This window comes from Heteronotia binoei, unplaced genomic scaffold (genome assembly GCF_032191835.1).
Source record: "Heteronotia binoei isolate CCM8104 ecotype False Entrance Well unplaced genomic scaffold, APGP_CSIRO_Hbin_v1 ptg001203l, whole genome shotgun sequence".
In the NCBI taxonomy this organism is placed as follows: Eukaryota; Metazoa; Chordata; class Lepidosauria; order Squamata; family Gekkonidae; genus Heteronotia; species Heteronotia binoei.
In genome coordinates, this window is record NW_026800204.1 from 149,434 (window position 1) to 174,121 (window position 24,688).

Here is a 24,688-nt window from a genome sequence, read left to right on the forward strand (position 1 = left end):
CAACCTCATAGGGTGTCTGTTGGGGGGGAGGAAGGGAAAGGAGATTGTGAGCCGCTCTGAGACTCTTTGGAGTGGAGGGCGGGATATAAATCCAATATCTTCATCTACCTCACAGGGTGTCTGTTTGGGGGGCGGGAGGAAGGTAAAGGAGATTGTGAGCCGCTCTGAGACTCTTCGGTGTGGAGGGCGGGATATAAATCCAATATCTTCATCTACCTCACAGGGTGTCTGTTGTGGGGGGGGGGGGAGGGAAAGGAGATTGTGAGCCGCTCTGAGACTCTTTGGAGTGGAGGGTGGGATATAAATCCAATATCTTCATCTACCTCACAGGGTGTCTGTTGTGGGGGGGGGGGAGGGAAAGGAGATTGTGAGCCGCTCTGAGACTCTTCGGAGTGGAGGGCGGGATATAAATCCAATATCTTCATCTTCTTCTTCCCTAGGGGCTCTTTTGAACCTGCCCTCCGATATATTTTTGATTAGACTATAAAATAATATTGATCGACAAAGGCACTATAGATTGTGTTTGAGTTTCTTGAGGTCTTTTGACCATTGATAAATATACACTGCAGTTACTGAGAAGTGCATAAGTTCAGTCGTATGTTATTCTTACTGCACACTGTTATCCTCGCGTTCCTGTTACATTAGGAGAGCTGCCAGTCTTACAATCATAGAGTTGGAACAGAGCCGCGGGGTCATCTAGTCCACTGGCCCCTAACCTTTTTGGCACAAGGGGCCGATTTTGTGGGAGACAATTTTTCCATGGACTGGTGGGGGTGGAGGTGCCCCCACGACCACACCCCATCCCTGCCCTCCCCGTGGGGGTCTTTAAATGAGGCGTAGGCAAAGGTCACCACTGTGCTGCCCCTTTCGCCTGCCCGGGACCTAGGCAAATGAAAGAGGTAGCGCTTCGGACTGAGGCTGCGCTGCCTCTTTTGTCCGTCTGGGACGTGGGTGGGTGAAAGGGGCAGTGCAGTGCCTCTGCCTCACTCTGTGGCCCGGTTGCTAACAAGCTAAGGCCTGGCACCAGTCCACGGCCCAGGGGTTGGGGATCCCTGATCTAGTCCAAACCCTAACCCCCTGCACAATGCAGGAAACTCAAAACGCCTCCCCCTAAATTCACAGGATCCTCATTGCTGACAGATGGCCATCTAGCCTCTGTTTCAAAACCTCCAAGGAAGGAGAGCCCACCACCTCCTGAGGAATCATAGAATCATAGAGTTGGAAGGGAGCTCCAGGGTCATCTAGTCCAACCCCCTGCACAAGGCAGGAAACTCACAAACGCCTCCCCCTAAATTCACAGGATCCACATTGCTGTCAGATGACCATCTATCCTCTGTTTCAAAACCTCCAAGGAAGGAGAGCCCACCACCTCCTGAGGAATCATAGAATCATAGAGTTGGAAGGGACCTCCAGGGTCATCTAGTCCAACCCCCTGCACAATGCAGGAAACTCACAAATGCCTCCCCCTAAATTCACAGGATCTTCATTGCTGTCAGATGGCCATCTAGCCTCTCTTTAAAAACCTCCAAGGAAGGAGAACCCACCACCTCCCAAGGAGGAATCCTGTTCCATTGAGGAACTGCTCTAAACTCACAAATACCTCCCCCTAAATTCACAGGATCTTCATGGCTGTCAGATGGCCATCTAGCCTCTGTAGAAGAACCTCCAAGGAAGGAGAGCCCACCACCTCCTGAGTTGGAAGGGACCTCCAGGGTCATCTAGTCCAATCCCCTCCACAATGCAGGAAACTCACAAACATCTCCCCCTAAATTCACAGGATCTTCATTGCTGTCAGATGGCCATCTAGCCTCTGTTTCGAAACCTCCAAGGAAGGAGAACCCACCACCTTCCGAGGAAGCCTCTTCCACTGAGGAACCGCTCTAACGGTCAGGAAGTTCTTCTTCCTAATGTTGAGCCGGAGACTCTTTTGATTTAATTTCAACCCATCGGTTCTGGTCCTACCTTCTGGGGCCACAGAAAACAATTCCGCACCATCCTCTCTAGGACAGCCCTTCAAGTCTTGAAGATGGTGATCCTATCACCTCTCAGCTGCCTCCTCTCCAGGCTAAACGTGCCCAGCTCCTTCAACCTTTCCTCATAGGACTTGGTCTCCAGCTCAAACAGGAGAGTTGGAAGTTGGAGATTCAAGGTGGCCGGAACTCAGTTGCAACCTATTTTCCAAATAAGCACTGAGGAGAAAGAATCATGCCGTACCTCCAGAAACTTCATAAACGCTGGCCTGGCTTCTTTGGCGATCCTTACAGCATCTTTGGCATTGAGAAAGTTATCGATGTAGGCGGAGTAAATGTTCACCAGGATTTCTTTGGAAAACTAGAGGAATGACCAAGAGATTTTGATTAGAGAACTAGACATTTCATTCCAGTGATGTCCGACAAAGTTAAAGTAGCCAGGCACTGCCTAGCTGACAGTGGGAGAGTTGGAAGGGCAGCATCCCAGGAGAAAAATTAGAAAGAAAAATAAAGCTTCATCTACCTAAAGGAAGTTCTGACCACAGAGTTCCTGGTGAGTCCTAGAGCTACCTGGAAGTGACAAAGGGTAGCTCTAGGAATTGTTGGAAACTTTATGGTAAGCAAGCCAAAAAAGGGAGAGAGATGCCAGGTGGCAGCTTTATACACATTTATACAACACCCCTGCACGTTTCATTGTAAAATTTTTGTCGGGGGAATCAAAGAATTCACTTTGTTTTGAACTTTTCCTCAGCAATTAAGTTTCTTATATTACGTTTCCTTATTTGGCTTGTTGGCACATTGCTTGGTGTAGCACCATTTTTCTTTTGACTTTATGGTAAAACCACACATTCTTATGCCGGAGCGATCAGAAATTCCAACACATGAACATCTGAAGCTGCCTTCTACTGAATCAGACCCTGGGTCCACCAAAGTCAGTCTTGTCTCCTCAGACTGGCAGCGGCTCTCCAGGGTTTTTCACGCCAGGGTTTCATGCCTTCTTGCCTGGACCAATTTTAGTTGGAGATGCCAGGGAATGAACCTGGGACCTTCTGCTTACCAAGCAGATGCTCTACCTCTGAGCCACAGCCCCATTCATGGCTCTCCAAGGTCTTCAGCTGAGGTTCTTCACACCTTCTTGCCTGGACCCTTTTTAGTTGGAGATGCCAGGGATTGAACCTGGGACCTTCTGCTTCCCAAGCAGATGCTCTACCACTGAGCCACAGCCCCATTCATGGCTCCCCAGGGTCTCAATCTGTCTCAACGCATGAAGTTGCCTTCTTCTGAATCAGACCCTGGGTCCATCAAAGTCAGTCTTGTCTACTCAGACTGGCAGCAACTCTCCAGGGTCTCAAGCTGAGGTTTTTCATGCTAACTTGCATGGACCCTTTTTAGGTGGAGATGCCGGAGATTCAACCTGGGACCTTCTGCGTACATATGAACATATGAAGCTGCCTTCTTCTGAATCAGACCCTCAGTCCATCAAAGTCAGTATTGTTTACTCAGACTGGCAGCGGCTCTCCAGGGTCACATTCAACACCTATTTGCCTGGACCCTTTTCAGTTGGAGATGCTGGGGATTGAACCTGGGACCTTCTGCTTACCGAGCAGATGCTCTACCACTGAGCCACAGCCCCATTCATGGCTCTCCAGGGTCTCAAGCTGAGGTTATTCACGCCTACTTGCCTGGACCCTTTTTAGTTGGAGCTGCCGGGGATTGAACCTGGGACCTTCTGCTTACCGAGCAGATGCTCTACCACTGAGCCACAGCCCCATTCAGGGTCTCAAGCTGAGGTTATTCACGCCTACTTGCCTGGACCCTTTTTAGTTGGAGATGCCGGGGATTGAACCTGGGGCCTTCTGCTTGCCGAGCAGATGCTCTACCACTGAGCCACCCTCCCTCCCCTCCTGCATCCTGCCTTAATTTCGCCACTGGCCTTGTAAGTGGCACTATCCTGTTTTACAATAAACACTAATCCTGATGAGGTTTGTTATTGTTGAAGAGAGTTGTTGTTATTGAAGCTCATCATAGACCTGACACCTTAGACTTCTGAAATCACTGGGCATAAATTGCATCGGATTGCCCTGTAAGTCTCATTTTGTCTCCCTCCTGGGCCCCGCATCCGGGTTTTTATGTAAGTTCCCTTTGCCCCACCCCATTGCTGGTTCTTCCGCTGCAGTCAGCGTTCTGGAAACGGGGGGTGGTGGTGCGTTTTGCGGGGTCAGATGCCTGTACTTACAGACTGTACCAGGATGTCACCCACTTTCTGGTTCTCGTGCCATTTCTGCACGCACTCGCTGATCTGCTCCAGGAACTCCTCGTGATGTTCCAACAGCTCGGGGATCTGATCGAAGATCTCGTCGACCAGGGAAGGGTCGCAGAGGATAGAGTTTTCGGGCTGCTTCAGGGGCTTCATATAACCCTGGAAGAGAGAGAGGGGGGAAAAGAGAAGATGGACTGATATAAACCAAGGTTTCCTTCTTTGGAGGACTAATATAAACCAAGGATGAATACAAAGGACTAATATAAACCAATACTTCCATCGTCGAGAGGTTTTTAAAGAGAGGCTAGATGGCCATCTGACAGCCATGCTGATTCTGTGAACTTGGGCAGATCGTGAGAGGGGGGGGCGGGAAGGGTCGCATCAGCGCATATTTCTTGTGGACTTTTACATAAGAGAAGCCCTGTTGGATCAGGCCAATGGCCCATCCAGTCCAACACTCTGTGTCACATAAGAACATCAGAGAAGCCATGTTGGATCAGGCCAATGGCCCATCCAGTCCAACACTCTGTGTCACATAAGAACATCAGAGAAGCCCTGTTGGATCAGACCAATGGCCCCTCCAGTCCAACACTCTGTGTCACAGAAGAACATCAGAGAAGCCCTGTTGGATCAGGCCAATGGCCCCTCCAGTCCAACACTCTGTGTCACATAAGAACATCAGAGAAGCCATGTTGGATCAGGCCAGTGGCCCATCCAGTCCAACACTCTGTGTCACATAAGAACATAAGAGAAGCCCTGTTGGATCAGGCCAATGGCCCCTCCAGTCGAACACTCTGTGTCACATAAGAACATAAGAGAAGCCATGTTGGATCAGGCCAATGGCCCCTCCAGTCCAACACTCTGTGTCACATAAGAACATCAGAGAAGCCATGTTGGATCAGGCCAATGGCCCATCCAGTCCAGCACTCTGTGTCACATAAGAACATAAGAGAAGCCCTGTTGGATCAGGGCGGGATATAAATAAAACTACCTAAATAAAACTACCTACCTACCTAGAAGCCCTCCAACTGTGCCCCCCCACAAGCACCAAGAAGAAAAAGCATCACTGCCCTAGACATAAGAGAAGCCATGTTGGATCAGGCCAATGGCCCATCCAGTCCAACACTCTGTGTCACGCAGTGGCCATAAACCAGGTGCCATCAGGAGGTTCATCAGTGTGGCCAGGACACTAGAAGCCCTCCCACTGTGCCCCCCACAAGCACCAAGAAGGCAGAGCATCACTGCCCCCAGACATAAGAACATAAGAGAAGCCATGTTGGATCAGGCCAATGGTCCATCCAGTCCAACACTCTGTGTCACACAGGGGCCAAAAAAACCCAGGTGACATCAAGAGCTCCACCAGTGGGGCCAGGACACTAGAAGCCCTCCAACTGTGCCCCCCCACAAGCACCAAGAAGAAAAAGCATCACTTCCCTAGACATAAGAGAAGCCATGTTGGATCAGGCCAATGGCCCATGCAGTCCAACACTCTGTGTCATGCAGTGGCCATAAACCAGGTGCCATCAGGAGGTCCATCAGTGGAGCCAGGACATTAGAAGCCACCCCACTGTGCCCCCCAAGCACCAAGAATACATAGCATCACTGCTCCAGACATAAGAACACAAGAGAAGCCATGTTGGATCAGGCCAACGGCCCATCAGTCCAACACTCTGTGTCACAAAATGGCCAAAAAACCAAACCAAACCAAGTGTCATCAAGAGGTCCACCAGTGGGGTTACACACCCTTCCACTGTGTCCCCTGTCCCAGCACAAGAATACAGAGCATCACTGCCCCAGACAGAGAATTCCAAGGATACGCTGCGGTTAATAGCCACTGATGGACTTCTACTCCATATGCTTATCGATTCCCCTCTTGAAGCTGGCTATGCTTTTAGCTGCCACCACCTCAAGTGGCAGAGAATTCCACATGTTAACCACCCTTTGGGTGAAGAAGGACTTCCTTTTATCCGTTTTAACCTGTCTGCTCAGCAATTTCAATGAATGCCCAGGAGTTCTTGTATTGAGAGAAAGAAAGAAAAGGACTTCTTTCTATGCCTTACCCATCCCATGCATAACCTTGCAAACCTCTATCATGTCACCCCTCAGTCGACGTTTCTCTCAGCTAAAGGAAATACTGTTTGGCACTTTGGGGGTCTGCCAACAATTTTTCTCCAGAGCAGAAGCCAGGGCTTAAGCGCTTGCTTTATTAATTTATTTTGTTCTTTGGCTTATATCCTGCCCCCCCCCCCCCACTGAAGCAGGCTCAGGGTGGCTTACATTCCATAAAATTCATATAAAAAGCAGTATCGATATAAACCTCAATTGTAAAAATATGAAAATACAGATTGGGGAGGGACGGTGGCTCAGAGGTAGAGCATCTGCTTTGTAAGCAGAAGGTCCCAGGTTCAATCCCTGGCATCTCCAACTAAAAATGGTCCAGGCAAATAGGCATGAAAAACCTCAGCTTGAGACCCTGGAGAGCCATGAATGGGGCTGTGGCTCAGTGCTAGAGCATCTGCTTGGTAAGCAGACGGTCCCAGGTTCAATCCCCAGCAACTCCAACTAAAAAGGGTCCAGGCAAATAGGCATGAAAAACCTCAGCTTGAGACCCTGGAGAGCCATGAATGGGGCTGTGTCTTAGTGTTAGAGCATCTGCTTGGTAAGCAGAAGGTCCCAGGTTCAATCCCCAGCAACTCCAACTAAAAAGGGCCCAGGCAAATAGGCGTGAAAAACCTCAGCTGGAGACCCTGGAGAGCCATGAATGGGGCTGTGGCTCAATGGTAGAGCATCTGCTTGGTAAGCAGACAGTCCCAGGTTCAATCCTTGGCATCTCCACCTAAAAAGGGTCCAGGCAAGTAGGCGTGAAGAACCTCAGCTTGAGACCCTGTAGAGCTGCTGCCAGTCTGAGTAGACAAGACTGACTTCAGTGGACCCAGGGTCTGATTCAGTAGAAGGCAGCTTCATATGTTCATATGTAAGCAGAAGGTCCCAGGTTCAGTCCCCGGCATCTCCAACTAAAAAGGGTCCAGGCAAATAGGTGTGAAAAACCTTAGCTTGAGACCCTGGAGAGCCGTTGTCAGTCTGAGTAGACAATTCTGACACTGATGGACTGAGGGTCTAAAAGAGGAGGGATGGTGGCTCAGCGGTAGAGCATCTGCTTGGGAAGCAGAAGGTCCCAGGTTCAATCCCCGGCATCTCCAACTAAAAAGGGTCCAGCCAAGTAGGCGTGAAAAACCTCAGCTTGAGACCCTGGAGAGCCGCTGCCAGTCTGAGTAGACAAGACTGACTTCAATGGAACCAGGGTCTGATTCAGTAGAAGGCAACTTCATATGTTCATATGTAAGCAGAAGGTCCCAGGTTCAATCCCCGGCCTGATCCAACATGGCTTCTCTTATGTTCTTATGTGACACAAGCCATGTTGGGTCGGGCCGAGCCATAAGTGTACCTATTTAAGATTAGGTAGCAGAGATATAAATTTTATAAATAACACAGGCAAACTCAAATATATATATTTTTAAAAAACACATGCTTAAAAAATTAACACTCATTGGTTTTAAAGATGCTTTCTTTGTATTTCTCCCCTGAGATCCAGGGAACTGGGCAAAGGAAGCTCTGGCTCTTTCCTTCCTTCCCCGGGGGACTGGTGTGTGTGTGTGTGTGGGGGGGGAAGGAGCCTCAGCCAATAGAAGGAAGAGAGGCTGGGCTCAGCAATTGAGGGAGCCTGGAAAAGCAAGCTATTCCTCCCCAAGGGAGGAGCCCGAGCCAATGGAGAAAATAGAGGCTTTGCTCTGTAGCTCCTGTGCGATTGAGCAAGCCTGGCAAAGCAAGCTGTGATGCAGAAGGAAGCAAGAGATAGGGAGAAGGAAGCAGATGACAGACAGCCAGTTGCTCGGGGCTTGATAGCACTCTGGGGGCCTGATTCGGCCCCGAACTGCATGTTCAACACCCCTGCTGTAAGCTCTTGGGAGGATTGGCTGCATCAGGGAGGTGTGGCCTAATATGCAAAGGAGCTTCTGCTAGAATTCCACCCCTGGGCCACACTTCCCTGATGTAACCAATCCTCCAAGAGCTTACAGGGCTTTTTCTACAGGGCCTACTATAAGCTCCAAGAGGATTGGCTACATCAGGGTGTGTGTGGCCTAATATGAAAAGGAGTTCCTGCTACAAAAAAAAAAAAGACCTGGTAGAAGCTTCAAGCGGCAGTTGGAGCAGCAACGTGTGACCCAGCTCTGTATCTTCCAAGCTGCATTTGACTGCAAACTACGGTTGCCACTCCCCAGGCGGGAGCAGGGGATCTCCTGGTTTGGAGGCCCTCCCCCCACTTCAGGGTCATCAGAAAGCGGCGGTGGGGGGGAGGGAAATGTCTGCTGGGCACTGCATTATTCCTTAGGGAGATCGGTTCCCATAGGGTATAATGGAGAATTGATCCACAGGTATCTGGGGCTGGGGGGAGTCTGTTTTTTGAGGTAGAGGCACCCAATTTGCAGCATAGCATCCACTGCCTCTCTTCAAAACATCCCCCAGGTTTGAAAAAGATTGGACCAGGGGCTCCGATTTTATGAGCCCCCAAAGAAGGGGCCCCTGTCCTTCATTATTTCCGCGGGAAATGCGGGCTCCCAAAGTGGGAGCGCATACAGCCGGGGCTGCGTGAACTGCACTGGCTACCAGTTACTTACCGGATTCGTTACAAAGTGCTGGTCATTACCTTTAAAGCCCTATATGGCCGAGGACCTGCCTACCTTAGGGACCGTCTCTCCCCACATGAACCCCAGAGAGCACTGAGGAAGAACCTGCTGACTATCCCCGGGCCAAAAGAGGTAAAACTTCAAAGTACCCGTACTCGGGCTTTCTCTGTTATGGCCGCACAGTTATGGAACCAACGTCCAGAAGAAATGCAAGCCCTGCGGGACTTTGAGCAATTCAGCAGGGCCTACAAGACCATCTTGTTTCGAATGGCCTTCACTGACTAGGACTGCTAAGTAAGTTCGCCATCTAGGTAATAGCACAAATATTAACTTTACTGTTTTAGAATTTTAATAGATTTTAATTAATTGTGGTTTAAAATGTTGTTCTGTACTATGTATGTTGAATTTTGTTGTTAGCCGCCCTGAGCCTGCTTCGGCGGGGAGGGCGGGATATAAATAAAAGGTGATTGATTGATTGATTGAAAAGGTGTGCGGTCCCTTTCAATGGGACGGCCGGAACTCCCCTTTGGAGTTCAATTGCGTTTGTCGCAACCTTGCTCCTGGCTCCGCCCCCAATGTCTCCTGGCTCCACCCCCAAAGTCTCCAGATATTTCTTGAACTGGACTTGGCGACCTTACTGCAAACTGTTCAGAGCTGGGGGTAATTTTCCGTGCTGTGGATTTCTCTCTCTCTCTCTCTCAAACGCAGCCGCTCTGGTCGTTCATCGCACGTGTTCCCATCCCAGCTTTTCTCAAGGACAGCATGGGTGCATAAGTCAAGAGCATTTCCAGGAATTCCTCTGTGCCAAATGAAATGTTTCTAAATCCTCATCTGCTTTCCTGTCCTTCAACGCGAACCCAGAAGCGGCTCTGGGCTTTGCGGGGGCGACGCCTCGCCTGCCTTTGTCTTCTGTTAGTAACCTCTCGTTTCTCTGGGGAGGGCTGGGAAACGGAGCTGGCTTAAACGTACAGGCGCTGGAGGCGCAGAGGATCGGCAGTGCCCCTAAAACATCAAGGAAAGCGGACAAATGCCGGGAGAGGAATACCAGCCGATATAAATGTGGAAAACTGAAATAGGCTTCTAAGAAGGAGAAGAAGAAGATGATATTGGATCTATATCCCGCCCTCCCCTCCAAAGAGTCTCAGAGCGGCTCACAATCTCCTTTACCTTCCTCCCCCACAACAGACACCTTGTGAGGTGGGTGGGGCTGGAGAGGGCTCTCACAGCAGCTGCCCTTTCAAGGACAACCTCTGCCAGAGCTATGGCTGACCCAAGGCCATGCTAGCAGGTGCAAGTGGAGGAGTGTGGGAATCAAACCCGGTTCTCCCAGATAAGAGAGCTATGGCTGACCCAAGGCCATTCCAGTAGTTGCAAGTGGAGGAGTGGGGAATCAAACCCGGTTCTCCCAGATAAGAGAGCTATGGTTGACCTAAGGACATTCCAGCAGCTGCAAGTGGAGGAGTGGGGAATCAAACCCGGTTCTCCCAGATAAAAGAGCTATGGCTGTACCAAGGCCATTCCAGCAGCTGCAAGTGGAGAAGCAGGGAATCAAACTCGGTTCTCCCAGATATGAGTCCACGCACTTCACCACTACACCAAACTGACTCTTTTTCTAAGAGCTTTTTTCCCCCAGCAAGAATTGGAATCAGGCTTCCTAGTGCTGCTTTTTCTGCACCAGGGGTGGCCAAACTGTGTGGCTCTTTCACACATATTGTGTGGCTCTCAAAGCCCCCGCTGCCCATTAGCCAGGTTGGAGAAGGCATTTGTCTTTAAATCACTTCTCTAGGCCAAGCCAGCTAGTAGCTTGGGGAATGCATTTAAATAAAGTTGCTCTTTCCCCATCTCGGCCCCCTTCATCTATTTGCCTTCCTTCCTTCCTTCCCTCCCTCCCTTAAACATCTGACATTCATGTCTTGAGGCTCTCAAACATCTGGTGTTTACTTCATGCCGTTCTTACATTAAGCAAGTTTGGCCACCACTGTTCTGCACTAATTAATGCACTCTCTAACGATGGTTCAGATAAAGGCCGCATCTGAGGAAGATATTGGATTTTTATCCCACCCTCCACTCCGAATCTCAGAGTCTCAGAGTGGCTCACAATCTTCTTTCTCTTCCTCCCCCACAACAGACACCCTGTGAGGTGGGTGGGGCTGAGAGAGCTCTGACAGAAGCTGCCCTTTCAAGGACAACTCCTGCGATAGCTATGGCTGACCCAAGGCCATTCCAGCAGGTGCAAGTGGAGGAGTGGGAATCAAACCTGGTTCTCCCAGATAAGAGAGCTCTGGCTGACCCAAGGCCATTCCAGCAGCTGCAAGTGGAGGAGTGGGGAATTAAACCTGGTTCTCCCAGATAAGAGAGCTCTGGCTGACCCAAGGCCATTCCAGCAGCTGCCAAGTGGAGGAGTGGGGAATTAAACCTGGTTCTCCCAGATAAGAGAGCTCTGGCTGACCCAAGGCCATTCCAGCAGCTGCAAGTGGAGGAGTGGGGAATCAAACCTGGTTCTCCCAGATAAGAGAGTTCTGGCTGACCCAAGGCCATTCCAGCAGCTGCAAGTGGAGGAGTGGGGAATAAATCCAGTTCTCCCAGATGAGAGAACTATGGCTGACCCAAGGCCATTCCAGCAGCTGCAAGTGGAGGAGTAGGGAATCAAATCCAGTTCTCCCAGATAAGAGAGCTCTGGCTGACCCAAGGCCATTCCAGCAGCTGCCAGTGGAGGAGTGGGGAATCAAACCCGGTTCTCCCACACAAGAGAGCTCTGACGGACCCAAGGCCCTCTGATGTAGCCACACTCCTCTGATGCAGCCAATCCTCCAAGAGCTTAGAAGGCTCTTTTTTGTAAGCTCCAGGAGGATTGGCTACAACAGGGGTGTGTGGCCTAATATGCAAAGGAGCTCCTGCTAGAATTCCACCCCTGGTTGAGAGTGGGGGGGGGAGATATTTGTGAATTTCCTGCGGGGTTGGACTATATGACTCTGGAGGCCCCTTCCAACTCTCTGCTTTTGTGACTCTACATCTACAATGCAGAGATTCTTTCCTAGATGAGAAGGGGCCAAGGAAGATATCAGCAACCGGGTGGATGATGCAAATGGGAGTCTTCCTTTCTTGCTCGACTGCCCCTCTGGAAACACACATCTCTAAAGATATCCCTGCTGCAAAAGGAGCAAAAACACCTTGGAGTTCTTGTGATGCAGCCCGACAAAAAACAGACCTTCTTGACTGACGGAAACACACACACACCCCGCCGTTATGGGGGCGGAGGCGCTTAAGTCCTGAGCACGTGCTCCTCTGACATCTCAATCTTGCAGGCTGCCACGCTCAGCCCGAGTGCTTCCCTCCTGAAGCACCCGGCAACGTGATGCAGTTGCCAAAGAGACACAGGCAGATTTCGGTTGCCCTGGCAAAGCTCCGAACGCCAGATCGGAGAGCAAACAGAATTGTTGAGCTGCAGTCTGGAAAAAGAGGAGGAGGCCGGCGTATGCTGAGTCAGACCACCGATTGCATAAGCGAGGGGTCCCCAACACGGCGCCCACGGGGGACAAGATATCCGCCAACACGTTTTCTGGTGCCCATCGAGTGTTTTTACGGAATGTGTGCTCAGCAGAGCTTCTGATTGGCCACGCAGCTCAAAAGGCATCCTGTTGAACGGAGACTGATTCAGAAGGGAACTGAAAACCAATCAGCCGGTACCATAACGCCCGTCTAAATCGATGGCGCGGCCTCAACTGGAGAGCACTGTGTACAATTCCGGTCACCGCACCTCAAAAATGATGTCATAGCATGTGGCCAGAGAGGAGAAAGCTGAAGCTGAATCTGGACAAGACAGAGGTGGAGCTGCCTTGGAAAAAGTGGTGCCCCGGAGATGAAAGGTTGGCCGTGACATGATGGGGTGACATGACCTATTTAGGGATTCTATTTGTGGTGGAAAGTGCTGTCAAACCACTGCCAACTGATGGCCACGCTGTAGTTTTCAAAGCAAGGGAGGCTCAGAGGCGGTTGGCCGCTGCCTGCCTCTGCGTAGCAAGCCCTGGACTTCCCTGGTGGTCCAACATCCAAGTACGAACCAGCACTGACTCTGCTTAGCTTCCTAGATCTGATGAAACTGGCCTAGCTTGGGGCATCCAGGTCAGGACAACAGACATACGCGGTAGTTTGCCATGTCGTGCCTCAAGAAGAAGAACTGCAGATTTATACCCCGCCCTCCTCTCTGAACCAGAGACTCAGAGCGGATTATAACCTCCTTTACCTTCCTCCCCACAACATATACCCTGTGAGGTGGATGGGACTGAGTGGGGCTCTCACAGCAGCTGCCCTTTCGAGGACAACTTCTGCCAGAGCTATGGCTGACCCAAGGCCATTCCAGCAGGTGTAAGTGGAGGAGTGGGGAATCAAATCTGGTTAAGAACATAAGAGAAGCCATGTTGGATCAGGCCAATAGCCCATCCAGTCCAACACTCTGTGTCACACAGTGGCCAAAAAAAATCCAATATCTTCATCTTCTATACACACACACACACACACACACACACACTGTGGCTAACAGCCACTGATGGACCTCTGCTCCATATTTTTATCTAAACCCCTCTTGAAGGTGGCTATGCTTGTGGCCGCCACCACCTCCTGTGGCAGTGAATTCCACATGTTAATCACCCTTTGGGTGAAGAAGTACTTCCTTTTATCCGTTTTAACCTGTCTGCTCAGCAATTTCATCGAATGCCCACGCGTTCTTGTATTGTGAGAAAGGGAGAAAAGTACTTCTTTCTCTACTTTCTCCATCCCATGCATTATCGTGTAAACCTCTATCATGTCACCCCGCAGTCGACGTTTCTCCAAGCTAAAGGGTCCCAAGCGTTTCAACCTTTCTTCATAGGAAAAGTGTTCCAGCCCTTTAATCATTCTAGTTGCCCTTTTCTGCACCTTCCCCAATGCTATAATATCCTTTTTTGAGGTGCGGCGACCAGAATTGCACACAGTACTCCAAATGAGACCACACCATCGATTTATACAGGGGCATTATGATACTGGCTGATTTGTTTTCAGTTCCCTTCCTAATAATTCCCAGCATGGCATTGGCCTTTTTGATTGCAAACACACACTGCCTTGACATTTTCAGTGAGTTATCTACCACGACCCCAAGATCTCTCCCTTGGTAAGTCTCTGCCAGTTCACACCCCATCAACTTGTATTTGTAGTTGGGATTCTTGGCCCCAATGTTCATTACTCTGCACTTGGCCACATTGAACCGCATCTGCCATGTTGACGCCCATGTTGTTCTCCCAGAAAAGAGAGCTACGGCTGACCCAAGGCCATTCCAGCAGCTGCAAGTGGAGGAGTGGGGAATCAAACCTGGTTCTCCCAGGTAAGAGAGCTCTAGCTGACCCAAGGCCATTCCAGCAGCTGCAAGTGGAGGAGTGGGGGAATCAAACCCGGTTCTCCCAGATAAGAGAGCTGTGGCTGACCCGAGGCCATTCCAGCAGCTGCAAGTGGAGGAGTGCGGAATCAAACCTGGTTCTCCCAGGTAAGAGAGCTCTAGCTGACCCGAGGCCATTCCAGCAGCTGCAAGTGGAGGAGTGGGGAATCAAACCCGGTTCCCCCAGGTAAGAGAGCTCTAGCTGACCCAAGGCCATTCCAGCAGCTGCCAGTGGAGGAGTGGGGAATCAAACCCGGTTCTCCCAGATAAGAGAGCTCTGGCTGACCCGAGGCCATTCCAGCAGCTGCAAGTGGAGGAGCGGGGAATCAAACCCCGTTCCCCCAGATAAGAGAGCTCTGGCTGACCCAAGGCCATTCCAGCAGCTGCATGTGGAGGAGTGGGGAATCAAACCCCGTTCTCCCAGATTAGACACCACGCTCCTCACCACTACACTAAACTGGCTCTCAGAGACTCCAGAGTCTCTGGACTTCCTCGGAAGCCGCCCATCCAAATCCTGACAGGGGATGTGTGTGTTTTATTGGGGTTCCAGTGCTCCGTGTAGCTCTTTGCCCCTTCTCACAGAAGCCAGAAAACAAATTAAATAATTCTTTTGTTGTGACTGGGTTTTTTTTTTCTTCATATCCCAAAGTGTACCTTTTGTGGAGAGCGGTAATTGCAGTAATTAAAGAAGCGATTGGCTTTAGAACTGAGCAGGATCCGCTCCCTACTCTCACGGGGCACATTAAACACCATGAGGGAAGAGAAGAAGAGAGGGAATGAGAAGCTAATCTCGTAATTACTGGTACAACTGAGAAAGCCTCAAAAGACCAGAGCACGCCCAAGGTCCCAGGAGCTCACAGCAGCATCCATAGATCTCCGCTCCTCCAACCATCTTCACAACTCTGCAGAGAAGGTGATGCTTAGGGACAAAACGAACGGGCCAAGCATTCCCCTATGAGCTTCGTGGCCATTTAAGTGAGGATTTTGAACCCGGATCTCCACTAGGGTTGCCAAGTCCCCACTGGCTGCCAGCAAGGGACATTTTATGAACATATGAAGCTGCCTTATACTGAATCAGACCCTAAGTCCACAAAGTCAGTCTTGTCTACTCAGACTGGCAGTGGCTCTCCAGGGTCTCAAGCGGAGGTATTTCACGCCTATTTGCCTGGACCCTTTTTAGTTGGAGATGCCGGGGATTGAACCTGGGGCCTTCTGCTCACCAAGCAGATGCTCTACCACTGAGCCAAAGCCCCATTCATGTTTCTCCAGGGTCTCAAGCTGAGGTTATTCACGCCTACTTGCCTGGACCCGTTTTAGTTGGAGATGCCGGGGATTGAACCTGGGGCCTTCTGCTTACCAAGCAGACGCTCTACCACTGAGCCACAGCCCCATTCATGGCTCTCCAGGGTCTCCAGCTGAGGTTCTTCACGCCTACTTGCCTGGACCCTTTTTAGTTGGAGATGCTGGGGATTGAACCTGGAACCTTTTGCTTCCCAAGCAGATGCTCTACCACTGATCCACCGTCCCATTCATGGCTCTCCAGGGTTTCAAGCTGAGGTTCTTCACGCCTATTTGCCTGGACCGTTTTTAGTTGGAGATGCCAGGGATTGAACCTGGGACCTTCTGCTTACAAAGCAGATGCTCTACCACTGAGCCACAGCCCCATTCATGGCTCTCCAGCTGAGGTTTTTCACGCCTACTTGCCTGGACCTTTTTCAATTGGAGATGCCAAAGATTGAACCTGGGACCTTCTGCTTATGAAGCAGACGCTCAACCACTGATCCACCGTCCCTTCTCACGCATGGTGCAATGACATCAACCGGAAGTGATTATCACACTGGGCAAGGCGTGTGGGACTGCTCTAGAACAGGGGTGTCAAACATGTGGCCCAGGGGCCGAATCAGGCCACTGATGACTCCTATCAGGCCCCCGAGCAACTGGCTGTCATCTGCTTCCTTCTCCTTATATCTTGCTTCCTTCTGCATAACAGCTTGCTCTGCAAGGCTTGCACAGGAGCTACAGAACAAAATGTCTATTTTCTCCATTGGCTGAGGCCCCTTCCTTAGAGAGGAATACCTTGCTTTGCCAGGCTCTCTCAATCGCACAGCAGAGCTACTGAGCCAAGCCTCTTTGCAGTTGACTGAGACTCCTCCCCCTCCAAGTCCCTGAGGAAAAAAGGAAAGAGCCAGCACTTCCTTTGCCCAGTTCTCTGGATCCCAGGGGAGAAATACAAAGAAAGCACCTTTAAGACCAATGAGTGTTTAAGCATGTTTTAAGTTTTTTAATAATATATTTGTGTTTGTCTGCGTTCTTTATAAAATTTATTTCTCTGCTACCTAACCTTAAATAGGTACACACACGTGGCCCGCCCTAGCATGACTGGGCCCAACCCGACATGGCCCGGCCCAACAAGGTCTCATTTATGTCAGATCCGGCCCTCTTAACAAATGAGTTCGACACCCCTGGCTTAAGAGGGAACGCTGGCCAGGAGGCAACCTTAGGGGAAGGCCTCAGTCTCTGCGCCCCACTGTTGGCCCGCCAGAATCGCTGGTTGGCCACCGTGTGAGACAGGAGGCTAGACGGGATTAATAGACGTTTCAGAAGATGCTCAAGTGTCACCAGGCCTCATTTTGGACAGGGGTGTCAAACATGCAGTTTGGGGGCTGAATCAGGCCCCCGGAGGGCTCCTATCATGGGGCCCCGAGCAACTGGCCCTTGCCTGCTTCCTTTCCCCTCTCTCCTGCTTCCTTCTGCATCTCGATTTTCTTTTCAAGGCTTGCTCAATCGCACAGGAGCTACAGAGCAAAACTTCGATTTCCCCCATTGGTTGAGGCTCCTCCCCCTCCTGGTCCCCTGGGGAGGGAGGGAAAGAGCCAGAGCTTCCTTTGCCCAGTTCCCTGGATCCCATGGGAGAGACAGAAAGAAAGCACCTTTAAGAGCAACGAGTGCTAACGTTTTAAGCATGTTTTAAGTTTTTTTTTAAAAAAAAATCTTCAGTCATGCTCGTCTGCGTCCTTTAAAAAGTTTATATCTCTGCTTCCTAATCTTAAATAGGTACACACATAGCCCGGCCCAACACAAAATATTAATTTTATTGTTTTAGAATTTTAATAGATTGTAATTAATTGTAGTTTAAAATGTTGTACTGTACAATGTATATTGAATTTTGTTGTTAGCCGCCCTGAGCCTGCTTCGGTGGGGAGGGCAGGATACAAATAAAAAGTGATTGATTGATTGATTGCCTGGCTCGGCCCTCATAGCAAATGCATTCGGCACCCCTGCTCTAGAAAAATATCAGAAAATTCTTTGGTTTCGCGCGGGAACACTCTAGCAATTTGGGGGAAACCGCAGAGTCCCCCCCCCCCCAAATTGCTAGAGCGTCGTCCCCATGCAAAACCATAGAGTTTCCTGCTATTTCCTAGAGCATCCCTGCGCAATGTGCCTGGCGCGATACATCACTTCCGGGTGATGTCGTTGTGCCTCGTATCGTAGTGGCACTCTTAGAGGGGCGCGGATGGCCCTGGTGACCACTGCTGGCAGGTTGGGGCCCACCAAACCGGGGGAATCCCCCGTCCCTGGCAGGAACTTTGCAGCCCTAATCTCCACAGTCCTAGAGACAACTAGCACAATAGGATTTAAAACGATTCAAAAGACTCATATATATATATATATGAACAAAATAGGGGAGGGATGGTGGCTCAGTGGTAGAGCATCTGCTTGATAAGCAGAAGGTCCCAGGTGTTCAATCCCCAGCACCTCCAACTAAAAAAGGGTCCAGGCAAATAAGCCGTGAAAAACTTCAGCTTGAGACCCTGGAGAGACACAGGGAGGGGCTGTGGCTTAGTGGTAGAGCATCTGCTTGGTAAGCAGAAGGTCCCAGGTTCAATCCCCAGGATCTCCAACTCAAAAGGGTCCAGGCAAATAAGCCGTGAAAAACGTCAGCTTGAGACCCTGGAGAGACACAGGGAGGGGCTGTGGTTTAGTGGTAGAGCATCTGATTGGTAAGCAGAAGGTCCCAGGTTCAATTCCCAGCATCTCCAACTAAAAAGGGTCCAGGCAAATAGGTGTGAAAGACCTCAGCTTGAGACCCTGGAGAGCCGTTGCCAGTCTGAGTAGACAATACTGACTTTGATGGACCGAGGGTCTGATTCAGTATAAGGCAGCTTCATATGTTCATATGTACCCTAGGGTTGACAGGGAATCCCCCCAGTTGGAGACCCTCCTCCTGCTTCAGGGTGATCAGAAATTGTGTGGGGAGGGGAGGGAAAGATCTGCTGGGCACACTCCATTATTCCCTGTGGCAACCCATTTCCATAGGAGATAATGGAGAATTGGTCTGTGGGTATCTGGGGCAACCGTTTTTCTGAGATAACGGCACCAAATTTTCAGCACTGCCTCCAGTGCCTCTTCTCAAAGCACCCTCCGAGTGTCAAAAAGATTGGACTGGGGGGGGGGGGGGGTTGGTGGTTCCAAATCTATGAGCCCTAAAAGACGGTGCCCCTATCCTTCATTATTTACAAAGGAGGGAAAGCATTTAAAAGGCGGTCCCTTTAAACGTGTCGGCCAGAACTCCCTTTGGAGTTCACCTGTGCTTGCCACACCCTCGCTCCTGGCTCCACACCAGCGTCTCCTGGCTCCACCCACAAAGTCTCTTGGCTCCACCCACAAAGTCTTCTGGCTTCACCCACAAAGTCTCTTGGCTCCACCCACAAAGTCTCTTGGCTCCACCCACAAAGTCTCTTGGCTCCACCCACAAAGTCCCCGGATATTTCTTTACTTGGACTTGGCAACACTATTCTACCCCCACCTAACTGCATGTACCCTTCATTCCCGCCTCTCCCACCTTCTTGAGTTGCCTGGGATTGAATCTGGGACCTTCCTAGAGCTGCCAGCGTCCTGGTGGGAGTGGAGGAAGCCGGGCTCTTGCCTGCCCCCAGTCAAGTGGCAGGCCAAGGGAAATCCCACCCCCAATTGATCTTTTGGGGCCTACTTCCCGTTTCGGCCTATTTCAGGCCTACTTCCAGTTCCGGGGGGGGGAGGTGAGGGCGACGCTCTGGTTTTTGGGCAAAACTCTATTGTTTGAAGCCAAATTTACCACAAAGTTTTGCCCCAAAACCAGAGTGTCACCCCGGCCACTAATAGGCCTGAAAATGCCCAACATTACTTCTGGTCTGGAAGGGCATCAGGAGACCCGTGCTGGCCAGGTAAGTCAACCTGGCAACCCCTAGACCTTCTGCATGCCAAGCAGGTGCCCCACAATTGAGCCCCTTTCCCCCATGCAGGGACTAGGAACTGTCTCGAGCACCATACACAACCAGGGAATCTGTTTGTACAAGTTACTATGCGAAGGACTATCAGGGGTCGTTGAGTAGAAAAATAGATGGTGGAGCTCATTAGCAGAACTCCTTAGCGTATGCTGCCCCCCCCCCACCAGCCAAAAGCAACCGAACGCAAGAAAGGAGAGCCCTCGGTGAGTGAGGCCTGCTTGGGCTGGCCAAGCAGGCCTCACACACCTGGGGCTCTCCTTGGCCGCCCCCCCCCCAGTCAAAAGGTCAGCAAGCTAACCGCCGCCCAAAATCACATAAGAAACGTAGAAAGGGTGGTGTGGGCTTCTCCGGGGCTTAATAAGGGCTGTTGGGGGTGTGGCAAAGCTCCTAGTGGCTGGCTGGCTGGCCTCCTAATCCAGGGATTGTTATGCAGCTGCACCTCCTATTCAATGGACAAGGTAGGTGGGGAGGAGGAGGGGGGCTGTTAGAAAGGTTCAGGAGCTGTGCTCCTGTGAGCTCCTGCTGAATTCAAGAAGAAGAAGAATTGCAGATTTATACCCCGCCCATCTCTCTGAATCAGAGACTCAGAGTGGCTTACAATCTCCTATATTTTCTCCCCCCACAACAGAACCCCCTGTGAGGTGCGTGGGGCTGAGAGGGCTCTCACAGCAGCTGCCCTTTCAAGGACAACCTCTGCCAGAGCTAATGGCTAACCCAAGGCCATTCCAGCAGGTGCAAGCAGAGGAGTAGGGAATCAAACCCGGTTCTCCCAGATAAGAGAGCTCTGGCTGACCCAAGGCCATCCCAGCAGCTGCAAGTGGAGGAGTGGGGGAATCAAACCCGGTTCTCCCAGATAAGAGAGCTATGGCTGACCCAAGGCCTTTCCAGCAGCTGCAAGTGGATGAGTGGGGGAATCAAACCCGGTTCTCCCAGATAAGAGAGCTCTGGCTAACCCAAGGCCATTCCAGCAGGTGCAAGCAGAGGAGTAGGGAATCAAACCCGGTTCGTCCAGATAAGAGTCCACGCATTTAACCACTGCAGCAAAAATCACTGACACGCAGACCCAACATCACCGATCAGTCCTTGATCATACCCGCCTCCAGACTTCACTGCAATTCCCCTCCCCAAGCACATTTTCTTCGGTTATATTTAAATAATATTCATATTGGTTTTAAATTTGATGTGAGATGCTCTGGGAGATGGTCAGCAGCTGGAAATGCAACGAGTAAACCATATCAGATTTCAGAGCAATCTGGGCTACATCACGGGTGGCCAAACTTGCTTAACGTAAGAGCCACATAGAATAAATATCAGATGACTGAGAGCCACAAAACATGAACATCAGATGTTGAGGGCAGGAAGACAAGCAGGCAGGAAGGAAGGAAAATAGATTGGGGAGGGAGACGTGGAAAGGAAACTGTTGTGTCTTGCATTTCAGTCCCGAAATTACAACACAGCGGACACTACGGAGGTGACCAGTGGAAGTCCACTGGTCCCCGGATGTAGCTCCGCAAATACACTCCGCCAATCAAGATCTGTGGCAGGAAGTTTAACTGGCCAGGATTGGACCTGGCCAGACTGAAGGTTGTTCCGGGGTATGTATATAATCGGGACCCAGCCCACGTTGCCTTGCCTTGTGATGTAGTCGCTAATAAAGCATGTTGCCTTCCACACGTCTCGTCACTCAGTACATTACAGAAACAATTTTAACTTTAAATGTGTTCTCCATTCTGCCAGCTGGCTTGGCTTGGAGAAGTAATTTAAAGAGATAAATGCCAGTTTGGTATAGTGGTTTAAGTGTGCCGACTCTTATCTGAGAGAACCGAGTTTGATTCCCCACTCCTCCACTTGCAGCTGCTGGAATGGCCTTGGGTCAGCTGTAGCTCTGGCAGAGGTTGTCCTTGAAAGGGCAGCCGTTGGGAGAGCCCTCTCAGCCCCACCCACCTCACAGGGTGTCTGCTGTGGGGGGAAGAAGATAAAGGAGATTTATAAGCCACTCTGAGACTCTGATTCAGAGAGAAGGGCGGGGTATAAATCTGCAATTCTTCTTCTTCAAGCCAGCCAATGGGCAGTGAGGGCTTCAAGAGCCACGCAGTATGTTTGAAAGAGCCACATGTGGTTCCTGAGCCACAGATTGGCCACCCCTGGGCTACATCATCTCCTGTCTCAGAGCTCACTTACCTGCATCAGGGTCCGGAGCGACTCCACGTACGACTGCTCTGTGTCCAAGAGAGTCAGGGTGACATGTTTTCGCATATCCTGCAAGAGAGAGACAAGGCACATATCTTTGAGAACTGGGGACTGAGCGTGTCCATCAACCAAGAGTTAGTTTTTGACAGTAAAGTCTGGCAGCTTTGTTTTATTTTATTTTTTTTTATTTTTATTTTTTTTTTTATAATTTTATTTATATCCCGCCCTCCCCGCCGGAGCAGGCTCAGGGCGGCTAACAACATCATCTTTGTTTGCTTGCTTGTTCAATAACTGTTTGCAAGGTTGGAATATTACTCTGAATGCCTCCATGACTGCTTATTAGAAAGACTTTTGTAATATTTGTATTTTTGGGGAAAAAAAATTGTCGATCACTTCCCCTGCCTGTTCAAAAATGCAGCGTTCACAGTTCCATACACACAGCCAGTTGCTTGAAATCTCTGTGGACTACAAAAGTGGTTTCTGACGTTTTTTGGAGGCTACAAATCTGTCACCGATACCTGACTGGGATCCCAACAAACATCTACAAAGCATGAATCATTTATTTGTGTGTTTATCCGCGGCAGAGTCAGGATTTGAACCGGGGTCTCCCAGACCTTCAAACCTCTAGGCCACACTGTCGAGGAGAAGTGGGAAGCAGCCCAGTGTGTCCCTCTCAAATTAGGCCCACCTGTCCCCATGTCTTTTTCTCAGAATTTCAGTGAAAACTCCTTTCCATTCGATCTCTACGTGAGGGGATTTCCTGGCCCGCCCGCAGAATTCTTCTTCCCCCTTCCTTCACAACACGGTTTCCCGCCAATCCCACAGTCAAGGCATTCCCAGATCGAAATCAAAAAAGAAAACCGATGCCCCCCCAGTATGGATCAGTCACCAGAGGTTGGCATGACGTCCAGGTGCAGACACACACACACGAAAAATACAAAAGGGAAAAAAAAACTGGTTTTGAGGGGATAGATTCAAAAAGCATCAGTGTGGCCCACCCAAGCCTGGAATGAGAACCCAGGTAAAACTGACAGACACCAAGATGGTTTCTTTTTAAAACTGAACAAGAACCGAGTTTATTTCGGGTGGGCAGCCATGTTGGTCTGAAGCAAAAGAATGAAATTTGAGCGCAGTGGCACTTTTAACAAAGTTTAACTCTAGATATAAGCTTTTATGTGTATGCACATTTATTCGAAGAAGAGGGCGCACTCACAAAAGCTTATACTTAGAATTAAACTTTGTTGGTCTTAAAGCTGCCATTGGACTCAGGTTTATTCAGAAAAACACACAACTGAGGTAAATATTAACACTGATCCAGGAGTTGTGGGATCAGCTGAGGGGAAAATATTCCCTCAGGTTGGTTTAGGACATGTTGACACATTTCTCTGGTTCAACTAAATGCCACTTCAGGTCACCACTGGTCTCCTCAGGACACTCCATTCCCACCGCAAGGGAACTTCACCAGATATCACCTCAGATCTTTACTTCTCCTTCCTAGATCTTAACTTTCTCAGTTTACAATCCTTGACTGATTTAGGGCACTGCTCTTATGTGCTCCTCATCTCTTTTCTGTGGTACTGAGGTACTTTTCTGTGTTCTGCCTATGTCAACCCACTTCTGCCCACCCCCCCGGGTTGGTGGGAGTATTTGGGGGGGGGGCATGATGTCACTTCTGGTTTACATCTGGAAGCGACATCACAACACTCTAGGATTTCACACACACACCCTCCCCGTGCTATCGTTTTTACCCATCGCTACGGTTTTTACCACAGAGCAGGGGAGAAATATGTACACTTTCTCCTCAAAGAAGGGAATAAAACAAGAATGTGGCAATTTACACAACTGAATGCTCTTCCAGTAAGAACAAGACTCCTCATTCCCAGTTGGGAAAATCAGTCTTAAAGTGCCCTCTCCAAAGCAAAGTTCAAGTCCACTGTTTTTTCCAGAATAAAAATTTTGTTGGGTCTTCAAGGAGCCGCTGGACTCATAAGAACATAAGAGAAGCCATGTTGGATCAGGCCAACGGCCCATCACGACTCAAACTTTGCTCTGCTGCTTCAGACCAATACAGCTATCCACCGGAATCTAATGCCATGCAAAGAAGACTTTCCTGGGAGTAAGCCGCACTGAAGAGGCCTGAGTAAGATTCTGAGGAGACCTGCTTAAAACTAGGGCAGGGGTGGCCAATAGGAGAGCCAGTTTGGTGTAAAGTGTGCGGACTCTTATCTGGGAGAACCGGGTTTGATTCCCCACTCCTCCACTTGCACCTGCTGGAATGGCCTTGGGTCAGCCATAGTTCTGGCAGAGGTTGTCCTTGAAAGGGCAGACTCTTATCTGGGAGAACCGGGTTTGATTCCCCACTCTTCCACTTGCAGCTGCTGGAATGGCCTTGGGTCAGCCATAGCTCTCTTATCTGGGAGAACCGGGTTTGATTCCCCACTCCTCCACTTGCAGCTGCTGGAATGGCCTTGGGTCAGCCATAGCTCTGGCAGAGGTTGTCCTTGAAAGGGCAGCTGCTGTGAGAGCCCTCTCCAGCCCCACCCACCTCACAGGGTGTCTGTTGTGGGGGAGGAAGAGAAAGGAGATTGTGAGCCGCTCTGAGACTCTTCGGAGTGGAGGGCGGGATATAAATCCAATATCATCTTCTTCTTCTAGTTCTCCAGATGTTTTTTGCCTACAACTCCCATCAGCCCCAGCCATTGGCCATGCTGGCTGGGGCTCATGGGAGTTATAGGCCAAAAAACCATCTGGAGAGCTACCGTTGGCCACCTCTGGACTAGGGGATGGCTTACTGGCAAAATGGGAAAACCAAGAAACATCTTCCCAGGCTTTGAGTAATGGTGAGTGAGACCAGGGGTGGAATTCTAGCAGGAGCTCCTTTGCATATTCGGCCACACTCCCCTGATGTA

At 50.2% G+C, this 24,688-nt stretch overlaps 1 protein-coding gene and 2 non-coding genes across 3 annotated transcripts in view; 1 reads left to right on the forward strand and 2 right to left on the reverse strand.

Moving 5' to 3' along the window:
• The window catches only part of LOC132590948 (rho guanine nucleotide exchange factor 17-like), a 99,302-nt gene extending 77,452 nt beyond the window's left edge, over positions 1-21,850 (reverse strand). The window contains 3 exon segments of the mRNA XM_060263860.1: positions 2,215-2,331; positions 4,207-4,389; positions 21,771-21,850. Coding sequence (XP_060119843.1) covers positions 2,215-2,331; positions 4,207-4,389; positions 21,771-21,845 — 375 coding nt within the window. The 5' untranslated portion in view covers positions 21,846-21,850.
• On the forward strand, positions 6,588-6,654 carry TRNAT-UGU (transfer RNA threonine (anticodon UGU)). The gene has a single exon. It is a non-coding gene; the product is annotated as a tRNA-Thr (tRNA).
• Positions 15,915-15,986, reverse strand: TRNAT-UGU (transfer RNA threonine (anticodon UGU)). Its single transcript has one exon. It is a non-coding gene; the product is annotated as a tRNA-Thr (tRNA).
• Positions 21,851-24,688: the final 2,838 nt, after the last annotated feature.